The sequence below is a fragment of the Anser brachyrhynchus genome (assembly GCF_964034855.1).
Source record: "Anser brachyrhynchus genome assembly, chromosome: W".
Taxonomy (NCBI): Eukaryota; Metazoa; Chordata; class Aves; order Anseriformes; family Anatidae; genus Anser; species Anser brachyrhynchus.
The window spans coordinates 26,153,296-26,169,994 of record NC_137704.1 but is presented as its reverse complement, the minus strand read 5'-3'; the positions used below and the strand labels follow the sequence as shown (position 1 = coordinate 26,169,994).

At 50.8% G+C, this 16,699-nt stretch overlaps 2 protein-coding genes across 7 annotated transcripts in view; one reads left to right on the top strand and one right to left on the bottom strand.

The window, feature by feature from the left end:
- The first annotated feature begins 1,139 nt into the window (after nt 1-1,139).
- On the top strand, nt 1,140-14,366 carry CCDC68 (coiled-coil domain containing 68). 4 transcript variants are annotated; one of them, XM_080572444.1, is made up of 10 exons: nt 1,140-1,267; nt 3,780-3,922; nt 5,130-5,270; nt 5,745-5,870; nt 6,162-6,290; nt 6,687-6,769; nt 7,116-7,221; nt 7,874-7,957; nt 8,155-8,231; nt 8,622-14,366. In XM_080572444.1, the coding sequence occupies exons 1-10, from the start codon at nt 1,258-1,260 to the stop codon at nt 8,686-8,688; spliced, it is 966 nt and encodes a 321-aa protein (XP_080428570.1). In that variant the 5' UTR covers nt 1,140-1,257; the 3' UTR covers nt 8,689-14,366. The 4 variants fall into 4 exon arrangements, with proteins under 4 accessions (XP_080428570.1, XP_080428569.1, XP_080428571.1 ...); XM_080572443.1 differs by having other exon boundaries at nt 1,141-1,267; nt 5,127-5,270; XM_080572445.1 differs by lacking the exon at nt 1,140-1,267 and adding an exon at nt 2,117-2,341 and having other exon boundaries at nt 5,127-5,270.
- The window catches only part of RAB27B (RAB27B, member RAS oncogene family), a 23,462-nt gene continuing 16,529 nt past the window's right edge, over nt 9,767-16,699 (bottom strand). For all 3 annotated transcript variants that reach the window (XM_080572448.1, XM_080572450.1, XM_080572449.1), the window contains exon 6: nt 9,767-15,484. In XM_080572448.1, the coding sequence (XP_080428574.1) occupies nt 15,295-15,484 (190 nt within the window). In that variant the 3' untranslated portion in view covers nt 9,767-15,294. The remainder of the gene's footprint in view (nt 15,485-16,699) is intronic.

Below are 16,699 nucleotides of genomic sequence, written 5' to 3'. Positions count from 1 at the left end.
GCAGTATGCTGATAGCTGGGGCGTCAGCTCCTGCAGTATCTTGTAAGTCACCTCAGAATGTCTTCCCCATTAAAAGAGGTCTTCAGGCATCACCCGTGCCAATGCTAGCCGCTAAATCGCTCAATCGTACACCCTCAGAGATCTCCTGGGGGGAAAGCACAGCGGTGTTTGCAAACCGTTTTACACACGGCTTCAAAGACGCACCATGCTGCATTTTGCCTCGCCTTCCTTAAGCAGTAAATGGAAACGAAATCACCAGCCTGGACTCTGCCTTCCCGGGCTGCTGAGCGTAGCTGGAGCCAGCTGCAGGGCTCACTGGGGACTAGAGATTAACCACCGGTGGGTGGCTAGCTGCTTCGATGGGTATCACGAGCAGAAAAGACTCCTCTCGTGACCCCATTTGAGAGATCTGAGTTTCCAGAGCTAAGGAAGAAGCAGTCCTGGGGGATGTGCTTGGTGGTGACTGGGCTCGGGGTGGTTCTGGGGTGCTCCCAGCCTCTCCCGTCCTCGCTGGCGAGAGCAGACTTTGGAGCTGGGCGCTGCCTCGCCACTGTTTGCTCTCCGAACGGGGCTGGAAACAGCCCGACTTTGCCCCCGCGCCGCTCCGCGTCCGAGGGGAGGCGAGAAAGGAGCAGCAGGAGGAAAGAGGAGTAACGCTTTATTACTATTGTTATTTCTGACTGTAATTAATAAGACAACCCCCCTCGCCCTTCCGCAGAATAGACAGCTCGCAGGGGCCAGCAGCTCCCGGTCCTCAGCCCAGCCCAGCGCCGGGGCCCTGCGGCCCCAACGGCGCGGGGGGACAGGGCCAGGCGGGGGGACAGCACCGTGTGGGGGGGACACGGCGGTGGCGGGTGGGCGCCCAGCAGCTGCTCCTGTCCTGGGCCCACACGGCCTCGGGTTCAAAATGGTGCTGGGAAAGAGAGAACTGGGTGCAAAGCGATGTATTTCGGAGTCACGGATGCGGAGGGATTGCTGCGGGCTGGACCTGCTGACGGGGCTGTGGTGTCCGCAGCAGCTTATCGCACGTTTTTCTCCCCCCCCGTCCCGTTTCCACTTCACCCGCTGTCCCCGCAGCCAAAGGGGGGAACTTTACAGGGGGAGGGCTGTGAGGGACATGGGGGCCGGAGGCTCCGACCCACACCGGGCCGGGCTGGGCCGGGCCGAGCTGGGCCGGGCCGGGGCGGGGCCGGGCGGGGCCCGGGGCCATGTTCGGGGCTCCCCGGGGCGGAGGCCCCCGGCTGCCGGGGCCGAGCCATGTCCGCAGGTGAGGCTGAGGGGCCGGGGGGGAAGGTGGCCGAGGAAGAGGAGGAGGAGGAAGGAGAGAGGGGGACCCGGCTGGGCGGGTCCTGGGGGGCACCGCAGCCTGCCCGAGCGGCGGGGGGGCACCTTTGCCTGGGGAGAGAGCGTGGTGTTTGTGTGTATTTTCTAACAAGTCAAACAGCTGTGAGAAGAGCCTCGGCCGGCAGCTCGGGCAGGCGTGGAAAGGGGGAGGAAGGTTGTCCAAGTCCCCGCTCGGCTGTGGGACGAGCGCCGGGGTTGTTTACCTGGCAGCTGGCTCCTGGGGGGTGCGTGGGGAGCATGGGCAGGGAGGGACCCGGTGTGGGGGTACAGCGCTCTGCTGGAGGCTGGCCCGGGGTTTCTTATCCGAATATCCCCAATAGTCGCAATTAAATGCGTTAATTCCGATTAGAAGGGCTCCAGCCCTCGCTTCGTTCTGTCGCTGGTCCCATTGCCCCACCTGGAAAGATGCTTAGGGCAAAGACCCGAATTTGGGGCTTATGGCCAAAACCCGTCCCGAGTCCCCGACAGACGAGGACTGCCCTGAGTGCCTCCAGCCCCAGCTGGGGACCTTCAGGTCACCTCGCAGAGCTGTGCCCACTCTGTATTTCTCTTGGCTCCGCTTCTTCAGGGCTAAAAGGCATTTCCATCCCACCCGCCCCCCAGGGGACGGGGCCTGGAGGCTTCAGCCTGAATCTCCCCAGGCTGGAGGGAGACTGGTGCGGGGCGCCTCTGTGCTGGGCGAGCTGGCGGCCAGAGGGCAGGCAGGAGGAAAACAGCAGCCCCAGAGCGAGACCCGACTTCGTGTCGGCAGGGAACCGTCCTCTGGAGCTACGGAAACCTCTTCTGTGCGCTCGCTTGAGGTCAAAGCCCCGAGGGTTGTGTCTGGATCTCCAGCTCCTCCTTGCCAGCCACACGAAAATTGTGGGCAGAAAGGGAGCTTGTCGTTTTACAGCCTTCCCGTCATGATTTTCCCTCCCATCTCCCACAACCAAAGCGGAGCAGCTCTGTGCTGGCCGGAGCTGTGGCATCTGCTGATGCTCCTGACTTTTAGAAGCGGGTAAGGAGTGTGAAATGGGAAGCAGGGAGGCTATTTCTGTGTTTTATTGCTCTTGAATTCGTAGATCACCTAGGAACTGGAGTTCCGAGTAACAGCCGTGGGGCTCGTGTATTGATTTTTTTTTTTTTTTTAATGCTTATTTATGGCTGATTTATGGTTTAGTCTTCTGTATTGTCTGCCTGGGACAGAGGTTAACAGAACGTGGGGAAGGTCTGCAGCATGGGCTGCTGCTCCAGCGGGGCAGTTACACCACCGGCTCCACGCGGCTCTCTGTGGGAAGGCGATTCCTCTTCCACCGCGGCAATAAATATTTCGAGCTGCCTAATTATATTTTACTAGAAAACGGGTTAATTAAGAAATGTGTTAGCCTGAGTGATCTTCCTGGTAGTGCTGCAACACTGTGCTGGGGTGACTCAATGAACATGAGGGTTTGCCTGCAGCAAACCATGCAGGGATGGCTGTCAGCAGCTTAACCCGCAGGAACTAAGACCTCGAACTCCGGTGTTTTTAAATAAATGCATTTTTAAGTGAACTTTTGTTGTAAATGATCTGCAAGGTTTGTAAAACTCAACCATTTTTTTGTTTTGAGCCTGTCCACCACCATGCTGAGTGGTGTTGTTAACCTCCTGTGTTAGCTTTAATTAGTTCCAGATGCTTCAAACGTGCTCGTTAAAAACCAGCTTGCCTGATGGGCACCTGTAAGCTTGCTGACCCCGCCTGGGACAGGCTGGAAACAGGTAGCTGGAGAAATTCAGGCTCCTTTCAGAGTAAAGCAGCTGACACTGGATGTCACCATTGTACAGGAGAAACGGAACCGAGGCGGCTGGGACCTTCCTCTCGGTGCGTGACACGGGAAGAACAAGCTTTATCTGCTGTCTCCCATCCGTTCCCCCTAGGTAGTTTTGCTCCAACCCCTCTCCTGAGAGTTGTGCTGTGATTCAGGCTTTGTGCTGCTCCTTGCATCGGAGCAGGACAGGTTATCAGTCCTCTGGACTCGCTGTAATTGGCAGCGGGACCGCTCGGCAGGCTCTAATTGGTTTTGGTGGATAAACCTCTCAGACGAGTGGCAAAAGTTTTGTTTTGCCCTCTGTTAAATTGCAGGTTTGTGTGAGGTATTCGCGTGTTTTCTGCCTGGAGTCTCTGGCCAAGTGTTTTCTGAAATGATGTAGGATGGTGGTTTAGGTTGCTAGCGAGAAGTCGGTGAAATCTTCAGTGAAAATAACGTGTGAATGCATTTATTTTCCCATCTATAAAAAAAAAAAAGAGGATGTGCCTACATTTATTTTTATGTGGCTCTTACAAGTTTTTATAAGTGGTTCTCAGTCTTTACTTCTTTACACTTGCAACGCCTGAAGCTGAAACGGATTTAAATGGGGTAGGGAAACGGCCTCGCTGCCCTGGTGTAATGAGACAAGCCCCTCTTGTTGTCCTCGTGCAGAGCAGAGGAACGCGCGCATCGTGACCACCACCCTGCTGCTCACTGAAGAAGTAACGCGGGAAGACCGGGGCTCGGAGGGGAGCTACGTCATGTACGGGGCCTCCTGTGCCGAGATCACCGAAGAAGCTGAATATGTGAAAAAGGTATTTGTGAAGCTGCTGTTGTTTCGTTCCTTTCTTCGCTTGGTAACACGGTGAGCAATCGTGATAGCTGCTGAAAGAGAAAATCCTGACCGTACGTGGTTGTTTACTAGAAACACTATTTTCTCCACAGCGTTGCTTTAATTATAGTGTGCACTGTCTTGGTTAAACCACTCTGAAACTCATGAGGTTTTTCCGCCCCTCGTTTAGGGTTGTTGCAAGAGATGCTTCTGTGCTGTCCCCACCCAAACTCGCAGCCCTTGCGAGGCGCAGCTGGGGACGCTTTGCGATAAGGAAGTGTTTAGGATGGGCGCCTTGTGCTTTACAGGTGATGGCAACAGAGTAAGGTGGGAGCTGATGCATTAGAAAATAAAAGCATATAAGGATATAGCCTTACTGCAAAAAAGGATATATTCCGTGGTGGTGACATCAGCTCACGCAGGGTGTGTGAAGGGGTGCTCTGCTCGCTGCCAACACCACAACAAATAGCTAGAACATGCTTTTTTCTCTTTTTTTTTTCCCCTAAGAGATCTTGTGAGCAGTGGGACTCAGCCCAGTAGATCTGATGTCTTAGTTCTTTGCTCCAAACAACAGAGCATAGCGATGATAACGTGCAAAAGCTGTTTTTCTGCATCCTGGCTGAGCCTGAAGGAGCACAGGAATGAGTAAGGGGAAGGATCACTGGGCTGAAACAGTGCTCGTTAAGAAATAATTGATCACAACAAGTTCTTCAAAATGCTTATTCCTTTTTCTGCTCAGGTGAGGAGTGAGGCAGAAGAAAAGAAGCGAAAAGAAAGTGATTTATGGTTTGAACTCCTTGAAATGTACAGGCAGCCCTTTGTTTTTAGGGGTTTATTTTTAACAAACGAACTCGGCGGAAAGTAAGAATGGCCTCACCTGCCATAGGCATGCTGCGATCATCTACAAGCTAATTATTCGTGCGGAGTAACAATGCAGGGAGCAGAAGGCAGCTATTTGTAAGGACTGATGTGCTAAGGCTTTAAAATGTGAAGCCCTGGAGAGCGGCGCAGCCGGGAGCTCTGCTGGCCCTCGGGTAGGGCTGGCTGCTCTGCAAAGCTGCCTCCCGGGAAAAGGAAAGGGGTGCTTGCAAGAAACCAGCCTGTTTTAGGGGCTCAGTCATCAGCATCAACTGCTCAGGCTGTTTTTCCGATCCCTTGAGCTTGCTTTCCACGTGTGTTTCCTTTAGCAGCACCCTCCGGTGCCGGGCGGTAGCCCAGAGCCCAGGAGCGGCGGCTGGGGCTCGAGCTGCAGCCCCGTGGCGGCGAAGATGAGGGAAACGGAGAGGCAGCTGCTGCTGGTCAGCAGGGAGAACCAGGTGCTACGGATCAAGGTGCGTGCTGGGGCTTCCCAAGGTCTCACCCGTGCCTCGTGGCCCAGAGGACAACTGGTTTTGGGGAGGAGGCAGAGCTGCCTTTGCTTCGCCAGCTGGTGCGAGCTGCTCTGTTCTGCCAGACCATGAGATTTGTGTTAAAGCTGCTTCACACGCGCAATTTGTGGGCGGTGAGACAATGTAGTGCTGCTGCTGGCTGACAGCAGAGGTGTTCAGGAGCAGTTTGAAGCACCTCGCTCCTTTTAAACCATCGTCCTTTGTTTGTCAAGGAGGGGTGCTTCAGTGCTGAATAAATCTGCCTTTGTCTAGAAACTGAACTGCCTGTTGCACGCTGCTGGCAGGTGGGTAGGATTATTGTTCTTTGACAAGGGAAAATACTGAAAATTGATCTTATAGGGTGCTTGTGTTTTGACACGTGATTATAACATTGTTTTTAAAGCACCATATATGCTTATTGTGAAATTCCCTTTCTAGCTGGAAGCCACAAGGGAAGCGGGCATGCAGGCTCTCCGAGCTGCCTCCCAGAAACTCTACGAGAACTACCAGACTCGGTCAGAGGAACTCCGAAAAGCTCACGAGGATGAGAAGAAGCAAATACAGGTACAGATCTCCCTGCGTGGGGGCACGATGGTCCTGCTCAGGTATCGAGCTGTTACAGGAAGGTGTTTCTTGTATCCAGTTAACTTGCGGCTGCTCTGAGGTGTGGGGTGGGAAAGCTGGGGCCCAGATACAAATGGATTTTTGGAATGAGTGAGTTTAGCAGCTCTTTGCCCATAGAGGGGGATGTTTCCTACTGTGGGTCAAGCCTGCGGGTACTTGGAGCCCCCAAAATTGCAGTGGGGTCCTGTGCCCACGCACCTGCACACCTTGAGCCGCCCTCCTCGCTCGCAGGCCCGCAGTGGGGAGCAGGAAGAGAAGCTCCAGCAGAAGGAGGAGAAGGCCAGGCGGCTCGCCGGCGACGTGGAGGAGAGGTGCGCCCGCATCGCAGACATGGAGCAGCGCGTGCAGAGGATGGAGGAGGTGGGCGCCGCAAGGGTTGAAAAAGTATTTCTGAAGGATTTGTGGTCTTCTGGTACCACAGCGTCCTGTAAAGAGAGGTGGCTGTAGCGCTCAGGTGGTTCCCACTGGCGGCTGAGCACGGCCACTCTCAAGATGTGAAATTTTTGCTAATAAAATAATAGCTTTTGCCTTTATTTAAAGAGTGAATTTTCTCACGGTAAATCAGTACGCTGCCATCCCTTTGTGGGTTGGTTTAGAGAGGTCAGACTGTTCTGTATCTGCAGCTGAGGTTGATGTAGGTGGCTATTGCTGAATTTTTGGAGACTGGCTAGAGCGGTCGGACCTAAGGCCAAATGTCTCTTTGTAATGAAATGACAGGGCGTGTAATACCACTCTCATAAAACTCTGTTTCCTCAGGAAAAGAAAACCCTGATAGAAAAGAAAATGTCCTATGAAAAGATGCTTCTGCAGATGATGTCAAGGAATGAAGACAGCAAACGGTGATTACATGCACGTGGTGCAGTGCTCCCCTTGTTTCTGGGGGGTGACTTGGTGTAGGGTATCGCCACCTGCCCGCCCCATGGGGCTCCCGGAGCCTCTGCAGCCCCCCTTACAACTTTTTTTTAATATCAGATAACGCTTTATTGCTTATGAACTCGTTGGCGACTTCAGCCTGTGGAGTTATTGATGATTTTAATGATCAACAGGGATTCGGGTTGGCGGGTGGTCCTGCCCCACAGTCTGGTTTATTTTGTGGGGTTTATTTTATGGGTTCACTTGCCCTGCTCAGCAGAGAAGCCTCTCTATGTGTATATGCTCGCGCTCACCCCGTGCTCCTGTCCCCAGGTGCCTGGCCGTGCAGCAGGACATCGCCACGCTGCGGGAGCAGATCGGCCACCTGCAGCGCCTGATCGGGGCACAGCACCAGAGCCTGCGCCGCGTCATCCAGGAGGTGAGGCCCTGCAGCGGGGGAGCAGAGGCCTGGCCCTGCGATTAATGCAGAGCAGGCATTACCCCCAAAATTGGGATTATTGGGGTGGATGGGACGAGCTCGGGCTGTAAACCTGCTGTCATGAACAGCCCTCATCGCGAATTTCTTCCCAACACGTAATCTGTCGGCTCTCTTTTAGTTTAAAGCCATTACCCCTTGTCCTGTCACTCCCTGATAAAGTCCCTCTCCCCAAACCAGAGGCCTAGATCCTAGAAAGACTCCAGCAAAGTTGAAAGCAATCAGCCCCCTTCCCCAAGTAACTATACAACGTGAACTGCTTTTACTTGCTGACTTTTAAAATATATTTATTCCTGCTGCACGCTCCTCACAGAAGGCTGGCCTGCCTTTCCCCAGGCAGTTAAGGCAAGTCCCCACACCACTTAGCTGTCACAAGCACCTTCCTGCACGTACACCAGCATGAGGCAGACTAAGGAAAATGCGACACCGTGTGTTGGGAAATTGTCTTATGCGTTGGGCAATCACTTAGCTCCAGTTTTTCCTCTGGTGAAAGAAGTGGCTGCAATCCCCCTGGCGTGGCAGGACAGTTAACGCTGTGGTTTCGCTTGTTTTTCGTGTTTCGAACCTCTTACAAACTTCCTTTCCTAACTTCTAGGTGGAGGAACTGAACGAAGAACTCAAAATCCAGGACAAAAAAATAGAAGACCTGACGGAAAAGGTGACGGCGCTTGAGACTCAGGTAAGGTCAGGAAGGAGGAAGAGGCATTAAGAGGAGAGATCAGCAGTGGTCCCGTGAAATCCTCTTGTTTCTCAGGTGGGGAAATGTCAGGAGAGGGGGCAGCAAAAAGCAGGGAGGGCCCTGCAGGCTGCTGAGCTGGGGGCAGCGCCTGGCTGTTATTTATTTGCATTACATCTTATTTTTTCCCCCCCCTGCAGAATAAAGAACTAAAAGACAGAGTGGCGTTATGGTCCGGCCAGCCCAAGACAAAAGTTTCGAAAGCCGTCCTGACAGAGTGAGTGCCTCTGCCCGCGGAGGTTTGGGCAAACTGATCCGGGCCTTGGTGGAAGGGAGCAGATCCACGGCCTGCAGAGGATCCCTCCCTGATGCAGGAAAGGGATCCACGAGCCTGAGGGACGCAGGTCGCTGTGTCCTGGGCAGGGGTCGGGCTCAGCACGGGGCTCTGCTGGGGCTCACGGGAGTCCTGGCTGCCTGGGGGCAGAGCTGCCCTCGGGAAACCAAGGTTTGGGGTCAGCTGCCCCACACGCAGGGCAGCAGTTCTGCGTCACTGGTGGTGTGAGCGTGGGTGTGTAGAGAGGGGTGGCTTTGTGATGGGTTTTTAAGAAAAACAGAGGTGTGGGAAGGTTTCTGAGCGATCCCTGCTTTTCTCTGCCTCACTCCGCAGCCCCCTGCGGGACTACAGAGCATCCCCTTACCTGCTGCTGACCAGGATGAAGAAGCAGGACAGCTGAACGAAGTACTGGGCGCGCATCTCCTTGGCAGAAGGACTTCTTGCGTTGCAACGTGCCTTCAACACGTGCCGCTTTTCTCCGAGACGCTGGTGCAGAAGGGGTGTCGCGGAGCTGCTCCTGGAAGGATAAGCCTGGAAATGAGGCACGAGGTGACGAGACAGCCCAGGGGCTGCTGCACACGGGGGGCTCCCCGACTGAGGACTGAGCCGATCCCTCGGTGGTAAACCAGCTTCCGTTTTCCTGAACGCTTTCCACGGTGAGTGGCGGCTTTTGTGCCCCAGTCGGTGCGAGGATGAAGCTCCGCGTTCAGCCTCCCCTCCACCCGAAATCCCGTTTGCGTGGGATTGGCCTCGTTCCCTGGATGGTTTCTGGCATTTATGACCTCGTTTCAATCCAGCATCATCAAAGGGGGATGAGCAGCCCCTGCTCTCTGCACTGGTGCCCAGGTGCAGGTAACACCTCGCCCATCCTACCCCTGTGCCCAGGACAGGCTGGTCCCTCTGCTCTCACACCAAAGCGCGCTGGGGACCGGCTGTCCCTTGTTCGAGATGTCACCTTGTGGTGTGACTCGTGTCCCCTGCATGAGTGACGCTATTTGCACGTGCACCTTTACCTCTGCGCCGGGCTCCTGCGCGCGTTAGGGGAAGGAAAGCCAAAGCGTTGCGTAGTCTGGAGTTTGCCTTCTCACCTGTGTCACAAATAGCAGTATTTTGGAAAAAAAGTAGTATTGATCCTTAAATAAGACTTGAATATACCCAGTTTGTCTCTTCCTTTTCTTGTCTTGCTTCAGAAGCGCTGCTCAAACGTAGCGTCGCTTGGGGATTACCTCTGCTAAGGTGCACGTAAAGGCCTGGTGCTGCAGGGACTCCAGGTGCAGGCGAGCGGCGGTGCCCGCTGGGGTTATCCTCACACCAGTGCTGGCTTTGCAGAGCTTCGCGCAGTGCCCGTGGTACGTTGCACCTCTCTCGTGGGAAGGTGGTGAGCTGGTGTTCAGGTCCTCAGGGAGAAACTGAGCTCAACTGCAGGTCAGGAAAAAAAAAAATAACCGCTTTCCCCCCAAACAGCTGAGCCAGCCGCTTAAAAACGTACTTTTATTCTGAAAATAACAGTGCAGAAACCGGATCACAGGAATACATTCCTCAGCTGTGTTACACAGACCCACACAGCGGGGGGGGGGATCATCTGACAGCATGGTTTGAAGCCACAGGTGCTTTGGCACACAAAAAGTGACAGTAACATTGTTAAAGCAAGCGCCATGGCCCCAGCGAGGGGGCAGCTATAATGAAAATACTCTCTGCGTTTGAGATCTAGTGTCAGCCACGCTCATGTCGCTAGATCTGCCGCAGACGAACGTAAACCATGCTTACCCTAGCACAACAGAAGAAACCACTCGGAAAGGAACTGACAGAGGCTCCTTAGTGTTTTTGTCTGGAAGATGAAAGATACCGCAACGAAACCGAAGAGCAATTCGACGTCCGTGAGTAAGTTGGTAAGAGACAAGAGGCTTTTTTTGTAATACACAGTTTGTCCATCAAAGCCCTATTGCACAATGAGGACTGACGACTTTAGGGTTTATTTTCTAAAGTTTTCACTAGGTAACTGTAAAAAGCACAAAGCAAAGAATCACTTCCTCTGTTGCCTTTAACGAGGTTAGATAGAAATAATAATAAGTTACAAACAGATCTGCCCAGCACCTAAGAGCATAATTCTAAGCCAGATAGCATCCTCTTGGGGAAAAAAAGAACAAAACTCATCCTATGTGGGGGGGTGCACTTCTGGTTTTCTTTCAGGGGAAGAGGTGCAAGGATTGATTTGTTTAAAGTAAAAGAATTATAAAAGACAGAAAAGAAGCTGTGAAAATTTGGCTCTCTCTTTACAGATGTCTCAAGCCAGGTCTCACAGCAGTCAGGTTAAAAAAAAAAATACTCATTTTAACATTTTCATGTCAGTTACAAGACATTGATTTTTTTTTTTCCCTTTTCCTTTTCTTTGTGCAATATCAGAGCATGGTCTGAAACGCCTACAGCATTCGCACACGTAAAAATAGCAGTCACTGGAGGTTATTTTTTACACCTCCTACGTTTCTAGGGTTATAGTGATAGGAATACAAATTTTAAAATAACAGCTCAATTTTTTTTCATTTTGTTTTATGTTTCGGCTGAATAAAAAGCTAGTTACATCCAGGAGCTGAAGTAGATCTAGGAGATAAAAACCTCTTACCTTGAAATAGCCCCAAGGAGTTGCTATGGAGCAGGTATCAAAATCACATCTCGTACAACTTTTAATAAGGTTTCTTACGGGATCCAGTCCTCTAAAATGTAAATGGAGGTGTGACAACCCTTTACACGGTCAGAAGGAATGCTTAGCCTTCAGAAAACACTTTAAGGCAATGGGTTTTTATAAAATTACCAAGCCAGCAACCACAGCCACTGCTCTCAGCTCCATCACACCCTCCTGAGGCCATGCGCAGCTGCAGGAGCAGCAGCAAATTCCCCATCCATCCCTTCTGCTTTTAAAAAAAGCATCTTTCAGGCACCCAACATTTTTTATTTTAACTGCCTTTCCTCTTGCAAACGTCCCAAGAAAGCTGCTGAAAGCGAAGGCAATAGAGAAGATGAGTTATTTAAGCCCCTCGTGCTGGTTTCCCACCACCTTTAGCAGGCACGGAGCCTGCTGGGGGTGACAAGGGGCAGTGGCCCCAGCTGGACAGGGAAATGTGGAGTGGGGAAACCCCATCAGCTGGGGGCACTGGTACCCGCAGGGCATCCTGCTGGCTGTGCCAGCCTGCTTCGTGGGGACGCGGCACATCAGATCGAGAAAAGAAACACGTTGAAAAGCTAATCCCAGATAAAAATATTCCGTAAAATGGAAACTGAAGCTTAAATGATTGCAAAGCCTAAGCCGTGTGATTTGCCATACCCTGTAGCCTGCCTTTAAGCAGTGCCTGGACCCCCCCGCAGCATCGACCCCTACCACAGGCAACAGATCCAACTTGTAAGGCCTTCTGGAGAGCGTATGCTCAAGTGTCTTAAAAACTGCACTGAAGCACAGTCAGTAGTACCCTCCTACCATTCTTCAGTTGATTAATTTTCTTTTTTTAAATCACTAGACACTATTAAACAACAACAATACAAAAAAAAAAACCCACAACATTCATACCTGTGCTGCCCTGCGCTTCCCAGCCAGCCCCAGCTACCCGACCCCTTCCACCAGACCAGATTCAACAAAGTCTGCTAACTTGAGCCGTCCTGTAAACACCAGCGCCTGAGACAGCTGCCAGAGACAAGGAAAACATCTATACAGAGAGACAAGGAAACAAAATTCTAGTGTCTGTGAGATCCTGCAGGTTGGACCTGTAAAGGACTGGCCTTGCCGTCACCTCTGTCGACGCACAGCGCTACTGAGTCGGGAAATTACTACACAGAGCACAATAAAGCCTGCAGCAAGAGCACTTACTGGACGGCTGCTGAAAAGCTGCAAGAAGATGCTTCTACAGGGACACAAAAAGACACCTTGAAAAAAAGCACTATGTCTAGACTGAAATTCAGACCCAGGCCAACAGGGTCGGAATACTTGCGCTTAATTCCTAGCATCAAACCGGACAAAGCATCGCTGGACCTCCTCTCCCTCTCCACCCCTCGCGTGGGATGCCTAGCAGGCTCGCAAACAAGCTGTACTTGGCCTCAAAAGCAACTGCTTCCAATTCAAAGACCTATAAGGAAGTTCTGCAACAGCAGGCTTCGAATTCAAGATCTGCTGGGGCCAGGTAAGGCCATATCCAGCCAGAGAGATTAAATGAAAGCAAATTCATTTCCAAGGCCACTGTCCCAGAGCCACTTCTAGGGCAGAACACGGTAGAGTGAAACACTTCCCCCCACGGGAGCACAAAAAGGGGGAAAACAGCAGGGTTTGGCACCTGGTAGGGATACGTTCAGGAGTGCAGAGTGCAATCAGAAGGGTCAGAACCAGCAAATAAAGCGCTGTGCCAGCGTGCTGGGCTTTAATCCCTCCACAACAGGCTTCCTGCGGGACAGCACCATCCATCACACGGATGACTCAGGTGTGGCCTTTCTTTGCTGCGGTTCCCATTGTTTCCAGGACGTTACACACATACAACCTGGGGTTACACACACACAACCTGGGAACTTTAACGCTGCCCTCGCTCTCAGTCTGAGCTGCTCCCGAGCCAAGGAGTGGCTCTGAGGCACCCGTGCAGGGCTGCAGCTGCTTAGCAGGGGACAAAAAAAAGGGAGCAAGAGTCAAAGGTAAATGGAGAGGGGACAGGACAGGGTTTTCAGTAAGTCTGTTACCTGTTTTTTTTCAAGGAGGGTTAACCTAATAAACAACAAAGCTGTTGGCAGGCATTTAGAATCACTTATTACTTCCTTACTTTAATACCTGAGAGCTACCACACAAAACCTACGTGCAGCAGGTAAGAAACACGCTTCCATTTCTTTCCCTTTTCCTGCAAACAAATCCTTTTGGAATAATGGTTTCATCTGCTTCGTTTTTTTTAAAAAAACACATAATAATAATAATTAGCTTCCTGTATTAGCAAGGAACAAAACTTTTGCTAGAGTCATTTCCCTTTCATTCCTATATGGATCCCTTGAGTAATAAATAGTGCAACAGCTGGCCGTAAGTTAACTCAGTCAAGCACAGGAGTGCTTCATACACCTGGCTGTATATTATTCACCATATATGCACGTGTATATTCACCACACTTTAGGCACAGCCTGTCACTTCAATAATCTTTACAGTCTCCAAGTGGGATTCGTGGTCTGGTAATTGCAGCGATTTGGTTACTCACCCAAAGGATCTGCTCCTGTGGACGTACCGTCTGCCCCCGCTGACACGCCAAATCATCCACTAAACATCATTTTATGAGCTGGGTGGAAGAATCTGTCATTTTTTTCATTTTTTCAGCAGTGAATCTGGTAAATCCTCTGTTTCTGGGAAGCGCTGAAACACTTTATGAGCTTGCTATTCACAAAGTTTGCAATTGTGACTCGACCAAAGCTGAAAACATTTACATAAATGAACGGCTGCGGTTCTGCCAACCCAACCAACCAAGCCTGACTTGTAAAGAGATCTGCCCCTTCCTCCCCTGAATGATTTTTAAGTAGCTTAAAGCGCAATAACCACAAATAGACCTTTAACTACCAGCTGTATAAAACCCAAACTGTTATTCTATAAAAAAGGACGGGATAAACTCTATGCTGTAACCTGGTTTAGAAAATGATCTCTTCGCTTATAAATATAGTGTTTTTTCTTTACTTTTTCCTGTATTTATCTGTGCTCGTGATAAGCAGCTTGCTATTTCACTAGAAGTGGTTTTCACCCCTAGAAGAAATCCTTTGCAATCCACCCCGCTGCTGCAGCACACCAGCAGAATAACTTCTGTCCCAAAACACCTGGCAAGCCGTGCAACACGTCTTTATCCGGAGCCGGTCACATATTCTGTACAGAATTTAAGAGACAATTGTCCTGTCGTCTCCTGCTGAAAGCCTGCGTGTACAGAGGACCTGACCAAACCTGCGCGATAACCTCGAGGACCTCTCAGCGTGGCACGATTTGCAGTTCCCTTTTAGGCAGTGCAACACATTCACAAGTTCCCATATCCTACCTGGGATATGTAGTTAATACACCCCACCCCCCCCCCAAAAAAAAAAAAAGAAGGAAAGAAACGGGACAGTTTCCTCAAAAGGGGGAGACAATTATTTTTTGCTAATGGCAAGATTCAAAAGGTGCTTCATAAAATATAGTTGATATCTGTTCCCATGCATTACATTCCCACCTGTATAAACTGTCCCTGCAGTGCCAGAATCCCTCTCAATACAACATTTTTTTCCTGTAACGCTCCAATCCCTGCTTGGATTGTTGGCAACATCAGCAATGCTGCACAATTCCCTGATAATATTTTTTTTTATTTTTTAATTAAATGCCCTTCTTCCTGCCCCCAAGCCCAAAACGCACGCACACGGACACGCATGCCACCCCCAAGCAGCTTCTCAGTGACTCAGTCGGGACAGCTTCACAGCACCGCACTCCGTGCAAGCGAGAAAGTTTTTCCGAAGAGGCCACGCACAACCTTTCGTATCTCTGCCTTCGAAAACACGCGGGCCCTGATGCAGATTAAGAACCGTAAAGAAAAAAGATTCCGTGGAAAAATGGCACAGACCTAGAAAACCACCCACCGCCATTTAAGTTTCAATATCCAGCTGATGTAGACAATATATTCCCCCCCCCGCCTTTTTTTCTTATATATATTTTGAATAGAGCTACTTTCCTCTGTTCAGCATCCCGATCACAAAACAACTAAAGATGAGGGCCGAGGGAACGGGAGAGCGGGGAAGAGCAGGTGGGAGAATTATTCAGGACGATGACACCGTATCAGGAATAATTATTTCAGCACAAGAGCCTCACCGCAATACAGGTTTTCGGTTTTGAAACCAGTTCTTTGGAGGAAAAAAAATGCACGATCCCACTAACACGATGGAACTTTGCTTCTGTGCACGGCTCGACGGAGCAGGTTTGAATTGGGTGGTAGGTCAGCCATGTTCTGATGCGATATTTTCGCCGGTCCTCACAGTTTAGAGGCGAGGTTTAGCAGGCACACTTCTTCTCCTCCGGCTTTGCCGAATCCAGCTTCCCCGAGCTTCCTCCGTTGGCTGTGTCAGAGACTTGCGTCTTGTCCACGCACTGCTCCATGCGTTTCATTATCAAGTCCAGCAGCGTGTCCACGGCCTTCTCCACGTTCTGGCCGGTAGCAGCACTTGTTTCAAAGTAGGGGATGCTAGGGCGAAAAGGAAAAGGTTTACTGGAGAGGCTTTTAAGGCAACGGAGACTGAACTCTTGGTAAAACTCCTGGCCCAGCTCTCGGTGGTGGGTTTAGTGTTAATGAAAACAGTGTGAGAGGTTTTTGGGGTTGTTGGACTCTTATTTCCCTGCTCGCCAGAACCCGAACTCCTGTTCCTAGCACATGGTGGTGTGACGATATGCACACAAAGCAGAATCATTAATTAAAAAAAAAATAAATCTGTCCTGACATTTTGACTTCAAATAGTAAGAACGTCAACACAAACCTCGCCTGAAAGTCCTTCAGGTAACCAGGACGTCTGCTTTAAAGAGAAACCTTGGTCTGCATCACAGAAAGTTTCAGGGACCGTACGACATAGCGTATCACTGCAGGCTGTGTGGTTTCTCTAACAGGCATACTTTTCAAAATATTTAGAAAAAATTACAGTATGTCTTTCAGTTGTTCAGAAATTCCTGACCCACAGCGAATGGATAAGGCAAAAACTGTTTCCCAACTTAGAACAGGGAGAGATTTTTCCCATATTTAAGGTGGAGATTATTTTCTTTTCCCCCAGGTATTGAAGAAAACATCAAAAATGTCCTTAATTTTTGCTCCTTTTGAGAACAATTTCTATAGGCAAGTTTCTTTAACAGATTTAAAACGGAGGCCTTCTTATTTTAATGCCGAGGTGAGCACAGTTTCTACACCTTTCTCATACGCTCTCTGGATGCCGAATCCTTTCATTCCTACCATTCATTCCTTTCCATTCCTCCCAATTTCCTTCCAACCCAGAACTGGCACAGTACCACAGAGATGCCCCATTACTGCCACTTTTGTCCCGGTCTTTACGCCTTCCAACTTCAGCAAGCGTTAAACCCACTGAGCGCTGGCTCCAGCGCAGAGCTGAAACGCAGCCAGGCACCAGCGCGGGCTCAGCCAGCACCCAGCCACGTGTCTGAGCGAAGACGTACCTCCTACACCAGCCTGCGTGCCACAGTTCCTGCAAGTCTCTGACTCACACCTCGGGTTGTAATCGATCTACTGCAAATGCAGGCATTTGCCTGTTCCGAAAACACACCAAACCTGTGCTCCTTTTTCATACGTGAGCACCTACCCAGCTCCGGCACCTCCCCTCTCTCCCGGAACGCTGCTTCCTACACAGAACCTCTGCCAAAACACGATTTGAAAAGCCCACGCAGGCAACAGATGCAT

What these genes read in the sequence shown, in the direction of transcription:
- CCDC68 (XM_080572443.1), top strand. An exon ending in GCGTGCAGAGGATGGAGGAG is followed by an intron (nt 6,291 to 6,686) that starts GTGGGCGCCGCA and finishes CTGTTTCCTCAG; the next exon opens with GAAAAGAAAACCCTGATAGA. An exon ending in AGGAATGAAGACAGCAAACG is followed by an intron (nt 6,770 to 7,115) that starts GTGATTACATGC and finishes TCCTGTCCCCAG; the next exon opens with GTGCCTGGCCGTGCAGCAGG.